The sequence below is a fragment of the Chaetodon trifascialis genome, chromosome 22 (genome assembly GCF_039877785.1).
Source record: "Chaetodon trifascialis isolate fChaTrf1 chromosome 22, fChaTrf1.hap1, whole genome shotgun sequence".
In the NCBI taxonomy this organism is placed as follows: domain Eukaryota; kingdom Metazoa; phylum Chordata; class Actinopteri; order Chaetodontiformes; family Chaetodontidae; genus Chaetodon; species Chaetodon trifascialis.
The window spans coordinates 20237280-20256025 of record NC_092077.1 but is presented as its reverse complement, the minus strand read 5'-3'; the positions used below and the strand labels follow the sequence as shown (position 1 = coordinate 20256025).

At 48.8% G+C, this 18746-nt stretch overlaps 3 protein-coding genes across 5 annotated transcripts in view; 2 read left to right on the top strand and 1 right to left on the bottom strand.

Moving 5' to 3' along the window:
- stab2 (stabilin 2) overlaps window positions 1–6983 on the top strand; it is a 25272-nt gene extending 18289 nt beyond the window's left edge. The window contains 19 exon segments of the mRNA XM_070992413.1: window positions 1–101; window positions 548–637; window positions 721–867; window positions 1023–1082; window positions 1166–1289; window positions 1620–1769; window positions 1846–1950; window positions 2160–2267; window positions 2723–2916; window positions 2987–3128; window positions 3405–3538; window positions 4064–4229; window positions 4538–4644; window positions 5012–5131; window positions 5206–5352; window positions 5775–5885; window positions 5991–6122; window positions 6686–6796; window positions 6914–6983. The exon segment at window positions 1–101 is cut by the window's left edge and continues 76 nt beyond it. Coding sequence (XP_070848514.1) covers window positions 1–101; window positions 548–637; window positions 721–867; window positions 1023–1082; window positions 1166–1289; window positions 1620–1769; window positions 1846–1950; window positions 2160–2267; window positions 2723–2916; window positions 2987–3128; window positions 3405–3538; window positions 4064–4229; window positions 4538–4644; window positions 5012–5131; window positions 5206–5352; window positions 5775–5885; window positions 5991–6122; window positions 6686–6796; window positions 6914–6973 — 2309 coding nt within the window. The 3' untranslated portion in view covers window positions 6974–6983.
- Window positions 6984–7051: 68 nt separating this feature from the next.
- ovch1 (ovochymase 1) lies at window positions 7052–11585 on the bottom strand. Its single transcript, XM_070992635.1, has 13 exons — window positions 11521–11585; window positions 11179–11274; window positions 10916–11099; window positions 10704–10779; window positions 10248–10437; window positions 10026–10165; window positions 9504–9654; window positions 9373–9462; window positions 9004–9226; window positions 8678–8835; window positions 8470–8568; window positions 8186–8322; window positions 7052–7920 (listed from the first exon to the last, which is right to left on the bottom strand). Exons 1-13 carry the CDS (start codon window positions 11570–11572, stop codon window positions 7759–7761), a joined length of 1758 nt encoding a protein of 585 aa, XP_070848736.1. The 5' UTR covers window positions 11573–11585; the 3' UTR covers window positions 7052–7758.
- Window positions 11586–11972: 387 nt separating this feature from the next.
- parp12b (poly (ADP-ribose) polymerase family, member 12b) lies at window positions 11973–18080 on the top strand. Of its 3 annotated transcripts, none has more exons than XM_070991781.1 (8): window positions 11973–12360; window positions 13367–13502; window positions 14986–15259; window positions 15367–15438; window positions 15610–15736; window positions 15809–15977; window positions 16056–16176; window positions 16680–18080. In XM_070991781.1, exons 1-8 carry the CDS (start codon window positions 12005–12007, stop codon window positions 16778–16780), a joined length of 1356 nt encoding a protein of 451 aa, XP_070847882.1. In that variant the 5' UTR covers window positions 11973–12004; the 3' UTR covers window positions 16781–18080. The 3 variants fall into 3 exon arrangements, with proteins under 3 accessions (XP_070847882.1, XP_070847884.1, XP_070847883.1); XM_070991783.1 differs by lacking the exon at window positions 16680–18080 and adding an exon at window positions 16295–16475 and having other exon boundaries at window positions 16056–16188; XM_070991782.1 differs by lacking the exon at window positions 16680–18080 and adding an exon at window positions 16246–16313 and having other exon boundaries at window positions 16056–16188.
- Window positions 18081–18746: the final 666 nt, after the last annotated feature.

The following is an 18746-nucleotide window of genomic DNA, read 5'->3' as shown; positions in this document are numbered from 1 at the left end:
TGGCGTCTCTGCCGCAGGAGCAGAAGGACTTCCTGTACCACCAAGACAACCGACCACAGCTGGTGGAGTACCTGAAGTACCACGTCCTGCAGGCCCACAAGGTGAAACCATGACAATAACAAAGATGATTTAAAGAGCAGGAGAAAGCTTGGACCACTGGGCGAGTAGAACGAGCTTTTCAAAAGTTCATTTGGGATTGAGTAATTTAAAAGTGGACTTTGACTCAGCTAGATGGATGTCCTCAGGTTAAAAATCTCTGTTGGACAGTCCTCAGTCTGATGTTGACGGGCTGCACAATGTTTTTTCTTCATGAGACATTGACAGAACAGATAGTGAGATCCTCAACAAAGTAACGCTAATCAGACTAAATCTGGGGGTGTTTGTCTTTGTTGGTTGGTCAGGAAACGTGGGGGGACATGGGAACTGTGGTGGTGGTCCTGATGTGGTTTGTGTCTCAGACTGCTCAGAGACCAGGGGGAGCTCTTTACATTGATGGAAACTGTCAGGACTCATTGAACAGATGATCTCTGCTTTTACAAACGTTCAGATTTACGCTGAAGGTTTGATCCATCTGGACTCGGCTCGGACTCTGCAGGGGTCGCCGCTCTTGTTCACCTGTGGAGGGATGGATGACATTGTGAGTACGACAGAAACAGGTAATAAACTAAAGACGAGGTGAGCGCGACCACTTGCTGATGCAGCTGTTTCTTCTTTGAACAGGGAGAAATCTTTGTTAATGATGGAAAGTGTCGGATCGTTCAGAGACACCTCGTCTTTAACAGCGGGATCGCCTACGGGATCGACTGCCTGCTGACTCCGCCCAGCCTCGGAGGACGCTGTGATAAACAGATTACCTTTGACCTTCAGGTAAATCCTCACTAGTGACCTCACACTCCCTAAAGACAACCACAGACTAGCTGAAATCTGCAAAGGGAAGCGAGCTGATTGGCTGGACATACTAACATTAGCGTCTCTGTTCGTTCCAAGGTTTGATTTTTCTGTTGTTTCTTCTTCTGTGGTAGATGAGCTGTGGTGTGTGCACCTTTTCAACCTCTCACTGTCCCAGGGGGACCAAACTGAAGGTATGAGCGTCACCTGTCCTCATAAAGCTCATGCGTCAGAAAGCGACTGGCTGTGATCCCGTTTCTCTCTGTTCTGTCTTCAGGAGGTTCACAGGTGTGACCTTCCCTCTCTGTTTGTCACCAAAAACTCTGGCTGTCGCAGCACCTGCGCCGTCAACTTCTGGCAGCCAACGTGTTGTCATGGTTACTACGGACGAGACTGTCTGGGTGAGACAACGCCGTCAACTACATGAATAGACCACCTTCAGATCGTCCCGTCTTCATCATTCTGTCGTCATTTCAAATCCTTCTGATTTGACAGTTAAAGTTATGTTCTGATTCTTAAAAAGGGTTTTTTGTCACAAATGAGCTTCCATAGTTCTGAGCAAACATCAGCTGCTCTCCTCTGAAGGTGTTAAGCTAAATAAATAAATGCTCTCATTGTTGTAAAAACCACTTTGTGAGCTTTCGTTTCCTTGATTTTCTTCTTCGTGGAAACTTTTGACGTTGTGAATTCACTGTCGAGCTCTTTGTTCTCATCTTCTTCTCGCTCTCCAGTCTGTCCCGGCGGCGTCGGCTCTCCCTGCAGTAACCGTGGTAAATGTGACGACGGTCACCTTGGTAACGGTACCTGTACCTGTGATGCAGGCTTTGGGGGCGTGGCCTGCGAGCTGTGCAGTGATGGCTTCTATGGATCCACCTGTAAAGGTGAGCAGCAGTCAGACAGTCTGACGCCTGCAGGTTTTATGATCCTGACGGTTTCTCTTCTCCATCTGGTTCTCAGCCTGCAACTGTTCAGAACACGGGTCATGTGATGCCGGACGTAAGGGTACAGGTGCCTGCTTCTGTGAGGCCGGTTGGACTGGAGAACGCTGTGAGACCCAGCAAGGTGAGTCCTAGAGGACTTTCTGTGTCTCCGTTGTCCACTAAGCACGGGGCTGGTGGTTGGACTTTGATGGGAGGTGGAGCGCAGACTGCCGGTGGCGGTCAGACCACATCAAACCCAGTCCAGCAGTCAGCAGGATGAAAACAGGAAACAAGATTTTATTTTGCACTTCCTCACAAAATGTCAACTGTCTGTCTCTGGGTTCCCTCCAGCTGAGGTCTTCCAGTGTTCTCCGTCCTGTTCGCCAAAAGCCGTCTGTCAGGAAAACAACACCTGTGTGTGCCGGCCCTTTTATGAAGGAGACGGGTTCACCTGTACAGGTAAAAACACTGTGTCAGATTTCCAGCGTCTTTAGGGAGAGCTGAAGGGGATGAGGAGAGGGACAGGTGAGACTGAGACACTGTGTGAGGTGGAGGGGACAGGTGCATGCAGGTGTAACAGGAACAGGAAGTTAGTTATTATAGTCTGTCAGCAGGTGGCGCTGCAGCAGTGATACACAGCTCCTGGAGGAGACCTCTCTCCTCCTCCTCAGTCAGATCTTAACACACAGACAGGAAACACATGTTGTGTCATTTAGTGTGACATCACTTCCTGTGGAAATCAATATCTCTGATGTCCAATCAGAGTCCAATCTAACCCTAACCCTAGCAGCTAACAGCTAACAGTTAGCTGCTAACAGGAGCTGCGGTTAGCTGCTGATGAGTTCATTTAACTCATATATTAACTTAGTGACACCTTACACTGTCTCTCTGTCTGTCTCTGTCTCTGTCTTTAGTGGTGGACATGTGTCAGATCTGGAATGGTGGGTGTGCTAAAGGAGCCAAGTGTTTTCAGAAAGGAGAGCAGGTGAGCTGCACCTGCCCTAAAGGTCACTCTGGAGACGGCTTCACCTGTCAGCCCATCGACCCCTGTGTCTCTGGAGACAACGGAGGCTGCCACGAGCACGCCACCTGCACCATGGCGGCTCCGGTGAGGACAACACGCTCATCATGTCAGTGGTTTGGAGGCTCAGATCTGAACAGTTTGTGTCATCAAACAGGGGAAGAAGAAGTGCACCTGTAAGGACAACTACATCGGAGACGGGGTCACCTGTGAGGTCAGACAGCTGCCAATCAGCCGCTGCCTCCAAGACAACGGACAATGTCATCAAGACGCCACGTGTACTGACCTGCACTTTGAAGGTACATGGATAAGATATTACCTCGCTCGAGAGGCACGAGGTCGTGATGTCAACCGTGTGGTCAAAAGTATGTGGACAGCCCTGTCCATGTACTTCATTCTGCTTCTGTCTGTTTGTCTGGTCTGCAGTGTTTCACATTAAAAAGGTGTGTGTGTGTGTGTGTGCGCGCGTGTGTGCGTGCGCGCGTGCGTGTGTGCGTGTGTGTGTGTGTGTGTGTGTGTGTGTGCGTGCGTGTGCGTGTGCGTGTGTGTGTTTCTGCTGTTGTGTTTGTGTGTAGATGCAAAGCTCGGTGTGTTTCACTATCGCTCAGCTCAAGGTCAGTACAAACTGAACTACGCTGCAGCTCAGCAGGCCTGCAGCGCAGAGGGAGGCAGCCTGGCCACATACACTCAGCTGTCCTACGCTCAGCAGGTCAGTGAACGCAGCACACGCGGTTTGATTATCTGAACTCTTCTTTTCCTTCACTGCTTCAAAGCCGGAGACGAAACGATCGTCAAACCATAAAACACATCAGTGAGCGCACACACTAACGTTTATTTTGACTCACACACACACAAACACACAAACGCTCACTACAGCATGGAACGTGGATTCATCCACCGCTGAAAATAGTCCCAATAAATGCTCTCTTTCCTCCAGTTTGTCTGATAAAAACTGTTTGAGGGAAGTAACGAACAGTTTTACGCATGAAATTAAACACTGAGGAGTTTTTAAAGATTCATGTTGTCAGCAGGAACCAATGAGCTGAGAGCTGCAGGCAGGAAGTGAGACGGTACTGAGAGACGGACCAACGTGTTGTGGGACTAACATCAGAGTGATCCTTTAAATGCTTCTGTCTGCTGGTCTCTGCTGGTCTCTGAACTGAGCTTCTGTCTGCTGGTCTCTGCTGGTCTCTGAACTGAGCTTCTGTCTGCTGGTCTCTGCTGGTCTCTGTAGGGCGGGTTGAACATGTGTGCTGCTGGCTGGTTGGACCAGGCTCGGGTGGCGTACCCCACCACCTATTCCAATCCCCAGTGCGGCTTTGGACACGTGGGCATTGTGGACTACGGCACCCGTAAGAACCTGAGCGAGACCTGGGACACCTTCTGCTACCGGATGAAGGGTGAGAGAGGAAGAGGAGGGACGATGGAGAGTCCACACCTTTAATGATTTTGTCTTTATTTTGGAAACTGGACGTCACATTTTCTTCTGTTTCGTCACAAAATAAAAGGCATTGATTTTTCTAATGATCGTTTCAGCTCGTTCTGAAAACAGGTAAACAACCTTCTGTCAGAGCAACAGTTTCTTTCTTTTAAATGTGTCTGAATATGAAAGTGTAACGTCATGCAATCAACCTCACAGAACAAACATGTTATCATGTATGATTGTGATGTATTGATGATCAACAACCTGAAAATCTGTTTGTTTCAGAGGTGAAGTGCGACTGTAAGGTCGGTTACATCGGAGACGGCTTCAGCTGTACAGGAAACCTGCTGCAGGTCCTCGAATCCACACCGACCTTCTCCAACTTCCTCACTGTGAGTCCGACCTTTGTTTACAGCTGAGCCACAGTTTGTTTACGGCTGAGTCACAGTTTGTTTACAGCTGAGTCACAGTTTGTTTAAGGCTGAGTCACAGTTTAACAGTTTCTGTACAGCTGAGTCAGTTTGTTTTCAGCTGAGTCAGTTTGTTTACAGCTGAGTCACTGTTTGTTTACAGCTGAGCCGCAGTTTGTTTACAGCTGAGTCACTGTTTGTTTACAGCTGAGCCGCAGTTTGTTTACAACCGAGTCACAGTTTAACAGTTTGTTTGCAGCTGAGTCACAGTTTTTTACAGCTGAGTCACAGTTTGTTTTCAGCTGAGTCACACTTTAACAGTTTTTCCACTTTCTTTTGTCTTTTGCAGCAAATCCTGAACTTGTCTCAGGTGTCTGAGTCAGGGAAGCACTTTGTGAAGCGTCTCAGTAACCTGACTGTCCAGTCGACGCTGTTTGTACCGGACAACAACGGCCTACCTGACAACCAGGTGAGTGACACAAAAAGATCTTTCCACAGGCACTGTAGCTCTACCTGTCCTCACCTGTCCGTGTGTCCCCGCAGACACTGTCTCAGCGGGACATGGAGTTCCACCTGTCGGAGGGTCAGGCTCTTCCTGTCAGCCAGCTGAAGAACGGCAGCAGGATCAGAACTCGAGTCGGCAGTCTGAGCGTCCTCGGAGTGGCCGACCTGCTCGACCCCTCAGCTCTGGTCAGATTTAACATCATTTCAGCCGTGATTACAAATATCTGATCCACATCGATTCGTTTTCGGGATGTGACAGTTTCCCGTCCCTTGTTTCAGCCCAGTCTCGTGTCATTTGTCCCCATCCTGCTTCAGTCTGCAGTAACTGTCCCCGACAGTACGCATGTCGGTACGAGAGATGAAGGAACTCACCTGCTTTGTGTTCAGTGCTGAACATCATCCAAAGTGTCAGATTCAAGAAAGGCAGAAACCACAACAGCTGACTGTGATTGGCTGAGACTCCTGTCAATCAAACTGGCCTAAAACACAATTTCCTCTTAATGCAGCAACGATTTTAGAAAACACGAGAAGGAAAAAGGTTTTTGAGTGAGTTCATGTTTCTAACGTGCAGATTCACGTAGGACTTTAAATCCTTTTCATGTCTGCAGTCGTCTCGCTACATCAACAACCGTTTCATCACGGACTCGGACATCCTGGCTTCAAACGGGATCATACACGTTCTCCAGGGACCGCTGAAAGCCCCGCCTCCTCGCCAACAGGTGAGTGATGTCACAGTATTACTAATTCCACACGTACTATCACTAATAGCATTTACACGTTTGTCCACCTGTGACCTCTGACCTTGTCTGTGATTGGTTGTACAGATGCACGTGGCGCACAAGGCAGGGACGGGGGTTGGGGTGGTGCTGCTGATCGTTGTGGTGGCGGGAGTCATCTTTGTCGGATACCACTTCTACACCCACAAAACCAAACCCTTCCAGTTCCACTACTTCAAGGTCAGCGTGGAGCTTCTGCTTGTTTTCACTTTTATCTCATCTGCAAAGTTCAGATTTTCCCTGAAGTTTAACTGGAAGTTTCCACCGTCAGGAAAAGTCTCCACCTGGCACATAAGAGTGTGAGCCACTCGTCAGAATCACACATTTGTTGGTATTAAAGATAAACCTGAACATGACACATGAACATGAAAACAGGCAGAAAATGAATTTCAATAATAATAAAAGACAATAAAAGTGCTGAATAAGAGTCCTAAAGTTAAAACCAGAAGATAGAAAGCAAGAAATCAGTCTGTGGAGCGAAGCACCAAAGCTTCAGGCAGGAAGTCAGAGCTCGTTAAAGGCTGAACTGATCAATTTGTAGCTTTTATTTTGAAAATAAAAGCTGCTTCCTGATGTCTATGGACAGTGTGGTCCACAGCTTAGTGGCTTTGACACTGAAAACATGTATGGCTGTTGGTACAGTGTAATACTGTGTACTGTGTCTCATGTAGTATCACGTTTGTTCTGAGACTTCTGGTGACATCAGTGTGTCTTTCAGCTGATCTTTGCCTTCGCTTTGACAGGAGGATGATGAAGAGGAGGAAGCTCCACCTGCAGCCGGCAGTCGCAGCATCTGTAATCCGGTTTATGAAGCAGCTCCAGGACCTGCTGAGTCCAACGCATGTGACCACACAGTGAGTCCTAACTGACCGCTCAGACATTTGAGACACATGAACACAGAGTTTAGGTCATGACAAGTACAGCTGAAGACAGAAGACAGCAGTGATGGTGTTGACTTGGTGTGTCTACAGGCGGAGGACAAACACGAGGTGGTGAACGGGGGGTCCTACGACCTGCTGCAGGACAGCTGAGAGCTGTCTCCGTGGACTCGAGCCTCAAACGGCGTTTCATCACAGACTCGTGAGTTCGATTTCCTCCACCGATCAAAGACAGCAGCTGTGTCTTTCTGAGACCTGAACCGGGCGGTTGACGGACGATTCACCGAAGCATCATCAGCCGCCCGCCAACACGAATGATGCGTTCAGGTGCACCTCTAAAATCAGACATCTCCACCAGTTCCTCTGTAAGGCTGACGTCTGGAAACTACAAACTGATGTCTCACTGCGGGACACGAATGGACATCTGGCAGACTGAAGACTCATTTCATAAAAAGTTTTAAAGGTTTTTGTTCTGCAGACATAAAACTGTGAAGTTAAAAGTTGATTAAAACAAACAGTGCTGAAGAGGTTTCTTGTGTTTTTCTCATCAAACGTAAAGGAGGAAACGAAAAGGACGTTTGGTTTTTACACTTCATGTAGAATCAGTCAAACGTCTGATGGTTGAAACATGCAGGATGAGCAGTAAAATCATTTCCATTCACATGAAAGATTTCTAAAAGCAGACGACTTTTTAAAGGTTTCAGACTAAAGAAAAAACAAATTCATGTGTTTGGTGTAAATATGGTCGAGTTCAGCGACGCTGATTTGAAGCGTCGTCAGATCAGGTGGAGCTTTTAAAAGTGAAAGTTCAGCCAACATGTCACAATAAAAGCATGACAACAGTCCTTCATGTGACTGCAAACAAACCCCAAACAGCCCAAAACACGTCAGAGTTTCCTCAAACTCGCTAAAATGAGTTTATTTTCTGACAGAAACGTTCAGACGTCTTCGGTCACCTCAGTGATCCACGAGTGGAAATCTGAGATTCTCGAGAAGATGGCCGGTTTGTCCGCATCGCACCGCCCGCTGCCCCACGTCACCACGCCAAACAGGAAGTAGGCACCGCGCTTGCGACACAGCAGCGGCGCTCCAGAGTCGCCCTGCAGAGAAAACGTCCGTCATCTTAAGATATTTGGTCAGAAAGTCTTAAAATCTGGTTTTCAAAAGAAAAACATAAGAAATCTGAAGTGAAGGGAGAAAAGCGACTCGTCGTCCATTAAGTCTTCACTATGAAGAAAAGGTTTTTCACCACACAGCAAACGACAGGATGAGCTCGCTATCAATGGTCACCCAGCAGCCAATCAGAATGGAGTATTCACCCAAACCACGGTGTAATGTCCAGGAAGTGACGGCAGGGTTAATTACCATGCAGGAGGCGGAGCCTGCAGGATGCGAGCAGATGTGTGAGTCACTGATGAGTCCTCCTCCCCACTGCCCCCTGCAGGCCGTCTGATTGACCAGCGCCAGTCCGACGTGGTGCAGCCGGTCTGGATGGAGGTCCACTGCACGTACACACACACACACACACCTTTGTTTGGGTTTGGTACAACAACGCCTTCGAGCTCATTTTTCACAATGCTGAGGACGTTTGGGGGTCCGTCATGACGGCTCAGTTTGACCCGTCTCTGTGCGTCTCATGTGGACACTACCTTTCGCTTTCGTCGCTCCCCAGCCGGTTGTGACGCAAGACCAGCTGTCATCGAGTTCCTCGTCCTCATCAGGGACACAGACTGGAGACACATTAGAGCCTGGAGACATGAAGCGAGGACACTTTCAGCACCACACAGAAACGTCAAAGAGACCTGAGACAGATAATAACACAGAGACACTCAAGTGTAAAACGTTGTGTGGTCCTACTGAATCTGGCGGCCACGCTGAGGCGCAGCAGCGACAGGTCCGATTTCGGGGGGAAGCTGCCGTCCTGCGGCAGGTTGAAGACCTCATCCACCGGGACGGTTTGAGATGATGAGAAGTGGAGGTCATGAACTCCCAGAACTGCCACGTCCTCTTTAGCTCTGCAGGGACAAATCAAAGTTAGCAGGAGCAGTCACAGTATTACCGGACCAAACAGCTGACGGAGCAGTACTGCGACACGTTACCTGACAGCGGATGAGCCACAGACATAGCAGTAGCAGCAACAGTAGCAGTAGCAGTAGTAGTAGTAGTAGTAGTAGTAGTATTACCTGACGTTGCAGTGCTGAGCAGTGATGACCCAGCGGCGGTGGATGAGCGCTCCACTGCAGTAGTGGCGTCCATTGGACTGCAGGCTGACTTGCCAGGGCCAGGAGAAGGGGCAGGACTCCGTCACATTGACCACAGATGTCTCACCATCGTGGGACACTGAGAGACGAGCGAGGCCCGGAGCATTCTCACAGCCGGAGCTCTGCTGCTTACCGCACCTGTCCTCTGTCATCCAGGTGAGCAAGTGCAGTCATACAGGGGTGGACAGAATAACATGAACAGTGGTTTTTGTTGTTTCTCTACAGATCTGTTGAAAGTGTAGCAGGTTGGTATAAAAGACAGAATAAGCTGACTGTAGAGTTAAAACCTACCCTCAGTAATGATGTCATCTGCATACATGATGTTCTGATCATCTGTGAGGGAAGCAGACCAGGAGCTCTTCAGAGCAGAACACACCTTTCACAGGTGAACACTCAGGTGTTGGACCGTCTGTGGAACTTACTCAAGATGCCAGCGATCCACTGAGTGTGTTGCTGGATTTTGGTGTAGACTCCTGGTCTTTTGGCTCGTCCACAGCCGACGCCCCAACTCACCAAGCCCGCCAGCTCATACCTGCTGCCGGTGAAGCAGGACAGAGGACCTCCAGAGTCCCCCTGAGACAGAGACAGGACAGCGTCAGAGACAGCGTGATAAAGACTCAGACAGGACGGTGAGCAACACGGGACAGTGGAGACATGAGATGGCACAAAGAAGAGTCAAGATGTCAAAGAGTCGAGCAACATGATGGCAAGAAAAGACAAAGTGGTGAAGAGACCATCAGTGAAGGGACAAGACAGGACAACAAAGCCGACACGATGAAAGACAAAGCGTTCCTGGATTCTGTCAAGTTTACTCTAAAGCCATCAGATTCTGTCTCTGGTGTCTCCGACTGGTCTGAAAAGCTTCCTCGTCCACTCTGAACCCTGACGGTCCCTCCTGTACCTTTCCTCCCTTTTGTCGGACTCTGGGGGTGTCGGGGTCGTACCTGGCAGGCGTCGGCTCCTCCTTGGTCCTTCCCAGCACAGAACATGGAGGCTCGAATCCTGCCGTGGTAGTACTGGTTGCAGGCATCAGAGGGCAGGATGGTGACGTTCACCTCTTGGAGTCTATGAACTCGAGGACCATCTGAAGGACCAGAAATCAGGAAGAGACATCAAGTCATTTCAACCCAGATCCAGCCCCGACCAGCGTCTGAACCCGTCCTCACTCTCTCGGGTGGAGCCCCAGCCGGTGATGGTGCACATCCTGAAGGGAGGCAGCGGGCTCATCCAGATGTCGATGGGTCTGACGAACTGGCCGAAGACCAGCGGCTGCTGCAGCTTCAGCAGAGCCACGTCGCTCTCTTTGGTCCGAGTGTTGTAGCCGCGGTGGTTGATGATCATGGAGACTCCGACCATCTGGACAGGAAGTTCAAAGAACTGAGTCGCTTTCTGTGAATTCTCAGTGTTTTACATTTTTTACAACTCCAGTCTCCTTTTTACTTCAGGTGGAGTTTTTCTGTCAGGTAACATTTTTCTGATTCGTCCACAGGCTGAGAAACAACGAGACGATGGTGTGATCGTCTCACAGTGGATACAAACACACACACACACACACACACACACACACACACACACACACACACACACACACAGTGTGATTTCAGTGTTTGTGCGTTTCTAACTTGTTGTCCAGGTTCGTGAGGATTATCCAGGTCGTGTTTTCCGGCCAGAACCGTCCAGAAAGACGCTTTATTGTACCTGTGAACAGGTGGAATCATCAGCAGGTGGAACACAGAAGAAGAGTTTAACTCGCACTGAACAAGGTCTGATGACTAAATCTAGTCCTGGTCTAGGTAAACCTGCTCTTATTCCAGATCCAGCTGATGACTCTGACCTTTTGAAGCAGTGCGCAGCAGAGACGACCCACAGCGGGTTGATGACGGCCCCCCCGCAGGCCGGCATGGAGGCGAACTGAAGAGACACCTGCCAGGGCCACGAGTGAGCCCAGGCCTCCTGACCCCCGATGATCCTGGTCTCTATCTCCTGTTCTAGAATGAAGGACCGCACCCCCGACAGGTCTACAAAGGTCTTTATGTCAGTTTTACTGGAACGCATTACATTTATTTTACGCGTGCGTGTGTTTAAAAACGTGATTACCGCTGGATCCAAAGCGTCCAGACGAAGCATCGTGTTCCTGCACAGTTTCATTTAAAGTCACATTCAGCTGATTCTGGATCTGATCCACTGTTGAGTCTGAAGAGACAAAAAAGAAATGAGAAACATTCTTCTGATCGAAGCGATTCAATAAAACTGAGTCTTGTGATTCAAGCCCACTTTGAGGTCCAAATCCTGCGAGCTGGAGAGCAGCGGCGGACGTGTCGGGTGGTTTCTGGCTGAACTCTGCTGCACGGACACAAACACAGATTCACACAAACAAACAGTGAAACAGCAGATCTGCACAGAGAGCGAGCGCAGCTTCTCACCTGCGCAGCTTCTCACCTGTGTGACGTGTGAGCAGACACACTGACAGAAGACAAACCACAGACAGCATCGCGTCTCACTGACTCCAAACACTGACTCACAGACACTCAACTCCCTGATGAGTCACCGGACACACCTGCCTGATTAGAAACACCTGGACTGTTTCTCTCTTCCACAAACTGAACTCATGTCTGCTTCACTTAAATCTGCTCAGTTTGCTTTGGATCTGTCCTTTTACACGCAGACAGCAGCTGAACCAGAACCACAAACCAGCCCAGACAAACTGGACTGAACGGACGTCCTTCTGTCCCCTTATCCAGCTCAACCTGCTCGCTCAGCTGCTGTGATTGGCTGTCAGCGCTCACACGGTGAAGAGTCCACCAGCAGCCTGCTGTCGTGCTTTTATTGTGACAGTGTGGGAGCGGAAGTGAGCGTGGGCTGTGCCTCGCGGTTCCTCCGCTGCAGAGCTCAGTCGTTGGCAGTCAGCTGATCTGTGAGCATCATGTCCGCCTTCAGCAGAGAGATCCTGCTGGCTACCAGCCTCCTCTGCGGCAGCAGCGGAGCCATGCAGCCGCTGCAGCTGCACCGGAAGCTGCTGCAGCGCTGCAGCATCAGCGAAGAGGAGTTCATCTTCATCATCCAGCGATGCCCCCGCTTCCTGCTGGTCCGCGGCCCGGCAGGGGGCGGCGGGGAGCGGCTGGAGGACTGCATGGTGGTCGCCAAAACCTCCCTGCGGCTGTGCGGCAGGTACGGCCGGGAGGGGTGCCGCGGGTCCGGCCGGGACGAGGGCGGAGACTGCCAGCAGCTGCACCTGTGCAAGTTCTTCATCTACGGAAACTGCAGGTTCGGCAAGGGCAGGTGAGCCACGCGCACGCGCACAGGTGTGTCAGTGTCGCGGTCAGAAAGCGAGTTTATCTTTAAATCCAGGTTTAGATGGTCACTTCCACGCGGTCACGTGGACGGAAACGTCTGTGAATAAATCAGTTCGTTTGTTGGCAGCGGACGAAGCTGCGCTCTGATTTCTGTCCAGCTGCGCATTAAAAGTGTCTTCAGGGCTTCCGTAGTTTGTAAACAGCAGCAGACATGTCGTCCACTGCTCAGGAGGTGTTATCAGACAGGGACTACTTCCCGCGGCGGACTGATCCGGACCTCCTGCAGCTGAGAAGAGACAAACGAAACTTAAGGAAACAGAAAGTGAGCCTGATGTTTTTCTTCATCTCTGGACTGAAACGATCGTGACATCATCACACACGTCTGTGCGTGTGACCTGACGTCACGGTGACGTCACGGCCGCTCTGTGTGTGATGAGGCTTTTTGATTTCCAGAGAAATGAAACGTCACGTGACTCGCCCTCTCAGCTGATTTGTGTTTACACGTGGACGGACGGTGGGACGTCCTCCCACAGCTCGTCTCTGTGGAAACAAAGTCCTGCTGATGTCTCACTGAATGAACCTGAACACCTGAGCGCTGTTGATTGGTTCCTTCTCACACAGGAAAAATGTCTGAATTGATCGTTTTGGTTTAAAGTCAACGTCTTTTTCTTCACTGAAGGTTCAGCTCAGATACACGACGTGGCCAAAAGTATGTGGACGGCCTTCAGTGACCTCTGGCCTGCTTTTAAGTCCAAAGCAGAGACAAGTTTTCATGAGAGCATTTTATTTACCGTCGACGTGTTCGTGCATCAAAGTGATTAATCATCAAATCCTGTCAAAGATCCAAACTTCCTGTGGAGACAGAGAGCTTCCTGGTGGCTTCCAGCACAGTCGCTGTGGTCCTGACGCTCTCTGAGTACGACTGAGCTGAGCTGAATTAAACGTTTTAACGAAGCATAACGTTAAAGTTAACGTTGGTGTCTTTGTCGCAGGAAGTCGTGTAAATTCTCCCACGACATTCATTCAGATCACAACTATCAATTACTGAGAGAGCTGACGCTGCACGAGCTCAGCGAGGACGACCTGTTCCTGCTGCTGCTGCAGAACGACCCCACGCTGCTGCCCGAGGTAAGGCACGCACCTGTGACGCACCTGTCACGCACCTGACACAGCAGATATCCCTTTACACACCTGTGACACACCTGAGGCAGGTCAGACACCGTTCATAGAGGCAGATTTGACACATAAGTTTGTTGGTTTTCGTTCGATCTGAACTGTTCTGGGATCAGTCGGGTCTGAAAACTTGAAACATGATTTTGTCGTTTGTTCTTCTTGTTTCTGTGTTTTCTCTCATTTTCACTCTTTTCTTTTCTGTCTTCTGGAGAAGTTTGGACCAGAGTAGCTTCTGTCCTGGTCTCAGTGGACGGGGACAGAGATGAGGATCCTTCAGTCTGATTGGATGATACAGTTGTGACTCCGCATGTCAGAGCAGCTGTTGTGTGTCATGTGTTTGCGCAGTAACGCTGAAGAAGAAAGGAGCGAAGAGAAGCCTGAAGAACCTCAAACAGAAAACCGAGTTTAAAACCAGAAGTTAAAGCGATAAAGAAAAAAGACCAAAAAAAACAAAAAATGAAAACATGAAAGTGTCCAGTTGGCTGAAGAGGTAAAACTTACGCCAAACAAAAAGCAAACACGTTTTCTCATAATTACAAAGAAAAGACAAACGATGAGATCTCAGAAGTAAAAAACATTGAAATATTTTACTTCATAATCCACGAAGACACGATCTGAGAAAAGTGAGAATTATTTGATTTTTCAGGATCTCTGAAAGTTTTCGTCATTATAAGAAAACCTCGTAACAACCACAGCATTCATTTGACCTCATAACTGTGAAACTTACTCAGAATTATGAGAAAAGCTCAACAACGAACAGAAAACCATCTCAGAACTACGAGACGTTTTTATTCTCGTGATCCATTTTCTAAGAATTATGAGAAAACTGTGAGACTCATCAGAGGTCATAACTACAGGATCTGTCTCAAACTATGACTGCCGTCTCATGAAGAAGAGATCTTTGTCTTGTAATTATGAGCTCTTTAAATCACTGGAAATGAAAATATAGATGCTGAATATTGTTCATATTTGTGATATTTGCTTAATAATCTCATAATTTTGAGGAAACCTGGATTAATTCCTCGGTTTCAATCTGTTCCTTTAATCGATGAGGAACGTTCTGTCTCATAATAAGACCAGAAATTGATGTTAAAGGTCGAGTGTGAAGGATTTTTGGGGTCTGCTGGCAGAAATAACACATACTGATATTCATGAGCTGAAAGCAGAGAGCTCCTCTGCAGAGTCCGCCATGTTTCTACAGGAGCCCAGAGCGGACAAAGTGTAGAGAGGGACGTTTGTGTTTGTCGTTGTTGTTTGGAGAGACGGGCTGAGGTCGTTCAGGCCGTTCAGTTCTAAATCTCGCCACTAGATGCCACTAAATCCTAAACGCTGGTCTTTACGTGCTGTGCTGAGTGCTCTTCGGTGGTTTTCATTGGTCCTTCCTGCTGCTGTCCGGCTCTTCGCAGGTGTGATGTGTCAGTATTTCTTCTCGTCTCAGGTGTGTTTGCACTATAACAAAGGCTCCGGTCCTCACGGCTCCTGCACCTTCCAGGAGAAATGCACCAAAGTGCACCTGTGTCAGCACTTCGTTCAGGGCGACTGCTTGTTCGGACTCAAGTGTAAACGCCAGCACGCCATCGACCAACATGGCCGCCGCATGTTGGAGGATAGAGGACTGAGCGGAGACATCATCCAGGAGCTGCCCTTCATCTACAGGAACGTCCACCACCTGAGTGCAGCGGCCGCCACAGATGACAGGAGCACACCTGCAGGTGCAGCACGACGACGTTCGTCTGGTTCTCCGATCCACTCGCTAGAACGACCTTCTGGTTCTGTTGACCTCCACCAACGTGACTTTCCGTGTGTGTGTTTGTGTCAGAGAAGCTTCCTGATTCGGACGACGGGACCAGCATCTGCCTGCACTTCATCAGAAACAGCTGCAAGTTTCAGAGTGAGTTCAGTTTCATCCTCTGCTGATTGGCTGAGAGGAGACACAAACTCGCATTTCATTTCTTTGTCAGTGTTTCGCTTCGATGGAGATGCAGAAGTCAAAGTTGTGACGTTCAGCTCTTTAAATGGGACGAACGTTTTCAGATCTTAAGTTCTCTCGTTCTCTGCGTAGATGAATGTCGCCGTCTTCACTTCCACCTGCCCTACAAGTGGGAGGTGTTTGATGGCCTCACCTGGACGGACCTGCAGCACATGGAGGACATCGAGCGAGACTTCTGCGACCCGTCTAAGACACAGAGGTCAGAGGTCACGCCTCACCTTTGTTCAGGTTTGAAGCTAATTTGTCTTAACTGAAGTTTTCCTGTTTCCAGCTGCAGCGATCGGCCCGTGGACTTCCTGACGATGCGTCAGGAGTTGCGGCCCGTTCGACGTCTCTCAACCATTTCCTCGGTAACAAAGCCGCCTCACTACATCCTGACAACTCAGTGGCTGTGGTACTATAAGGGCGACCAGGGGAACTGGGTGGAGTACGGACAGCTGGTGAGTGGGTTTGTTTTAAGGTGAAGGATTAGATCTGATGCCGACTGGGATCGTAACATTAGCACCTGCACACCTCAGGATGAAAAGCAGCGGAGGACGTCGGCGACATCCAGGACTCTGGAGGAGGCCTTTCTGTCCGGCAGGACATCTGAAGTCAAAGTGGTGAAAGGCCAAAGACAGTACGTCCTCAGCTTCAAAGGTACGACCTCCCGTCACCTCTGATCAGAGCGGAACTAAGTCAGTGTTTTACAGGAAGCTCAGGGTCAAGACAGGTGAGTATCAGGTCATGTCCCAGATCAAGTCTGTCCCGAGTCAAGACAGGTGAGTATCAGGTCATGTCCCAGATCAAGTCTGTCCCGAGTCAAGACAGGTGAGTATCAGGTCATGTCCCACGTCAAGTCCCAGAACAACTTTTAAGTCATGACAGGTGAGTCTGGATCGAGACAGGTGTGTCCCAAGTCTAGACCGACACGTTCCAGGTGGTCTGTAAGCTGTGAGGTTTGTTTCACATGAACATGTAAATGTTCAGTAAATGTACAGAAATGATGAAACCTTTTCAACGTTTGCATTTTATTTGGAGTAAAGTTGAAAACTCAAGTTCAAACGTCTGAGCTGAACTGTTTTGCATGTGGCCGCTGAGCGAAGAGGAGGAGACGCTCTTCTTCGCTGCCTTCATCCTCTCGTTTCGTCTCGTCTTTGCAGACATGTACCAGAGGAACCCAAAACACAACACGAAGAGGCGAGTTCGCCGTCGTCCACGCTTCGTCTCCAGGGCCGAGGTGCAGGAACAGGCCGCTCAGTAGAGAAACCGCAACCTGGTCCGGCCTGTCCAGACCGGGCCTGACTGAGTGCCTTATCCTGGTTCAGCACTGAAGCGTCACCTCGCGGCTTCCTTCACTTCACTTCCCTCCTTTCAAACTGTCCCTGACATGGACGAGGCTGTTACTGTGAAAGACTGTCTGATGATTGTCCTCAAACTTGGTCCAGATGTTCATGGTCCTCAGACGATGAATCCTGATGATCACATGATGTTTAATGTGGTGCCACAACAGCAGGTTACTCCACATGGTCGTTATGCTAACATTAGCATCTTGTGTTCGCTAATATTGGCAAATTTGAATGAATACATGCAGCATAACTTGCCAACATGCTAATATATGTTAGCGTAATAACATGTTGACTGTTTTTGTGTATCTTTGGGGACAGTGCATTTTCATCAGCACTGACATTTAGCAACATGTGCATGTGCAAAGTTTAGCTAACGTTAACATGCTAACGTTAGCATCCCCGGACGTCGCGTCCTGTCGAGCTCCTGTGACTCAATGCAACCTTTCATCTAGTGTTTCTTTCATCGGTCTTTGTAAAAAATGAAACTTGTTCCTGGATTTGAGTCTCTTTGTTCTGAGAGCAGCTGACCGAAAACAAGCAGTTCATGTTCGTGCTGTCAGATATGGAAACCTCTGTGGTTTGAAGTACAGTCACCTTGTTAGCATACAGAAAAGTAGAGCACCATCCTGGTCGTGAATATCTGAAGGACTCAAACACCAAAGTACTGAACTTATCGACTGCTGTGCGACGTTTTGTTCCAAAGCTGGAAATCAAGTTTTTGGACGTGTTTCAAATGTCGGCGGATTCTGAACGAGGTTTTCTGACTTCTGGTTCTGAACCGGTTCAGTTCTGGTTTCACTCCAGCTCCTGTGTAGCTCTGCAACACCTCCAACAGAAATAATGAAACTTACTGAAAACACTTTGAAGACCAGTTTAAAGATGTTAAAAGTCTGTTTGGTGACTTCAGGCCGTTTCTATTGTCTGTGGGAGGAAGACGAGCTCAGGGGTGAACGATGTCCACGATGACTTTCTGTTGGTCAGCAGGTCGAAGACGTCGGACGGATCGGGCTGACGCTCGGCACGTCGGCCTCTGAGCAGCTGATGTCTGTTACTTGTTTTAAACTGGTTTTAATGGTGTGTGGTTACTTCACATGTTGTTTCTTCTGTTTTTCAGCAAAAGTTTTGATCTCTGTTCATAAAACATGTTTTCGTCTTCGCATCAATGCGGCTGAACTTCCCCACCGCTGGAAATAAATGCTGATGATGTAAACGATGGATCAGAGTTCATTCCAGTTAAACGTGTTCACAGTGACGTGTCAGACGCCAGGGTCAGCAGTGATGATGATGAAGATGATGAAGAAGAGAGGGATCATTCCTTCTGCCTTTAACTTTTGACTTGTGATACTGAATCACGTTCGTTAGTGAAGCTTAGCGCAGGCTATGCTGTCAAACATTACATGCTAACATTAGCTTAGCTTGGCTGCTCCATAATGCTAACACAATTCGCATGCTAAATGTGTGAAGCCAGGTGAGATGTCTGTCCCCTCTGGGACACCGTCGCTTCATGTTCTGTGATGAGGACTTTCTGATGATGAAATGCAGCGAAAGAGTGTTTCAGTTCTAAATCCAGATTAATCTCAGTCTTAATTTAAATCCAGCTAATCTCAGTCTGAATTTAAATCCAGATTAATCTCAGTCTAAATCTGAATGTTTTTGACTCCCTCAGTCTGACGCGGATCTTTCTTGAAATCCAGGTGCTGTTCAGGGTCGGTCCTGATCCTACAGACCTGATCCGAGTCCAGCTCTACTATAGTGTGTGTGTGTGTGTGTGTGTGTGTGTGTGTGTGTGTGTGTGTGTGTGTGTGTGAGAGAGAGAGAGAGAGAGAGAGAGAGAGAGAGAGAGAGAGAGAGAGAGAGAGAGAGAGAGAGAGAGAGAGAAGA

Excerpts from the sequence above, each read along its gene's own strand:
- ovch1 (XM_070992635.1), bottom strand. The coding sequence starts at position 11,572 with ATGCTGTCTGTGGTTTGTCTTCTGTCAGTGTGTCTGCTCACACGTCAC. Across the intron at positions 10,166-10,247 it reads CTGGGGCTCCACCCGAGAGA|ATGGTCCTCGAGTTCATAGA; the intron begins GTGAGGACGGGT and ends CTGGTCCTTCAG. Across the intron at positions 9,655-10,025 it reads GAGGAGCCGACGCCTGCCAG|GGGGACTCTGGAGGTCCTCT; the intron begins GTACGACCCCGA and ends TCTCTGTCTCAG.
- parp12b (XM_070991781.1), top strand. The coding sequence starts at position 12,005 with ATGTCCGCCTTCAGCAGAGAGATCCTGCTGGCTACCAGCCTCCTCTGC. Across the intron at positions 15,439-15,609 it reads AAACAGCTGCAAGTTTCAGA|ATGAATGTCGCCGTCTTCAC; the intron begins GTGAGTTCAGTT and ends TTCTCTGCGTAG. Across the intron at positions 15,978-16,055 it reads GGGTGGAGTACGGACAGCTG|GATGAAAAGCAGCGGAGGAC; the intron begins GTGAGTGGGTTT and ends TGCACACCTCAG.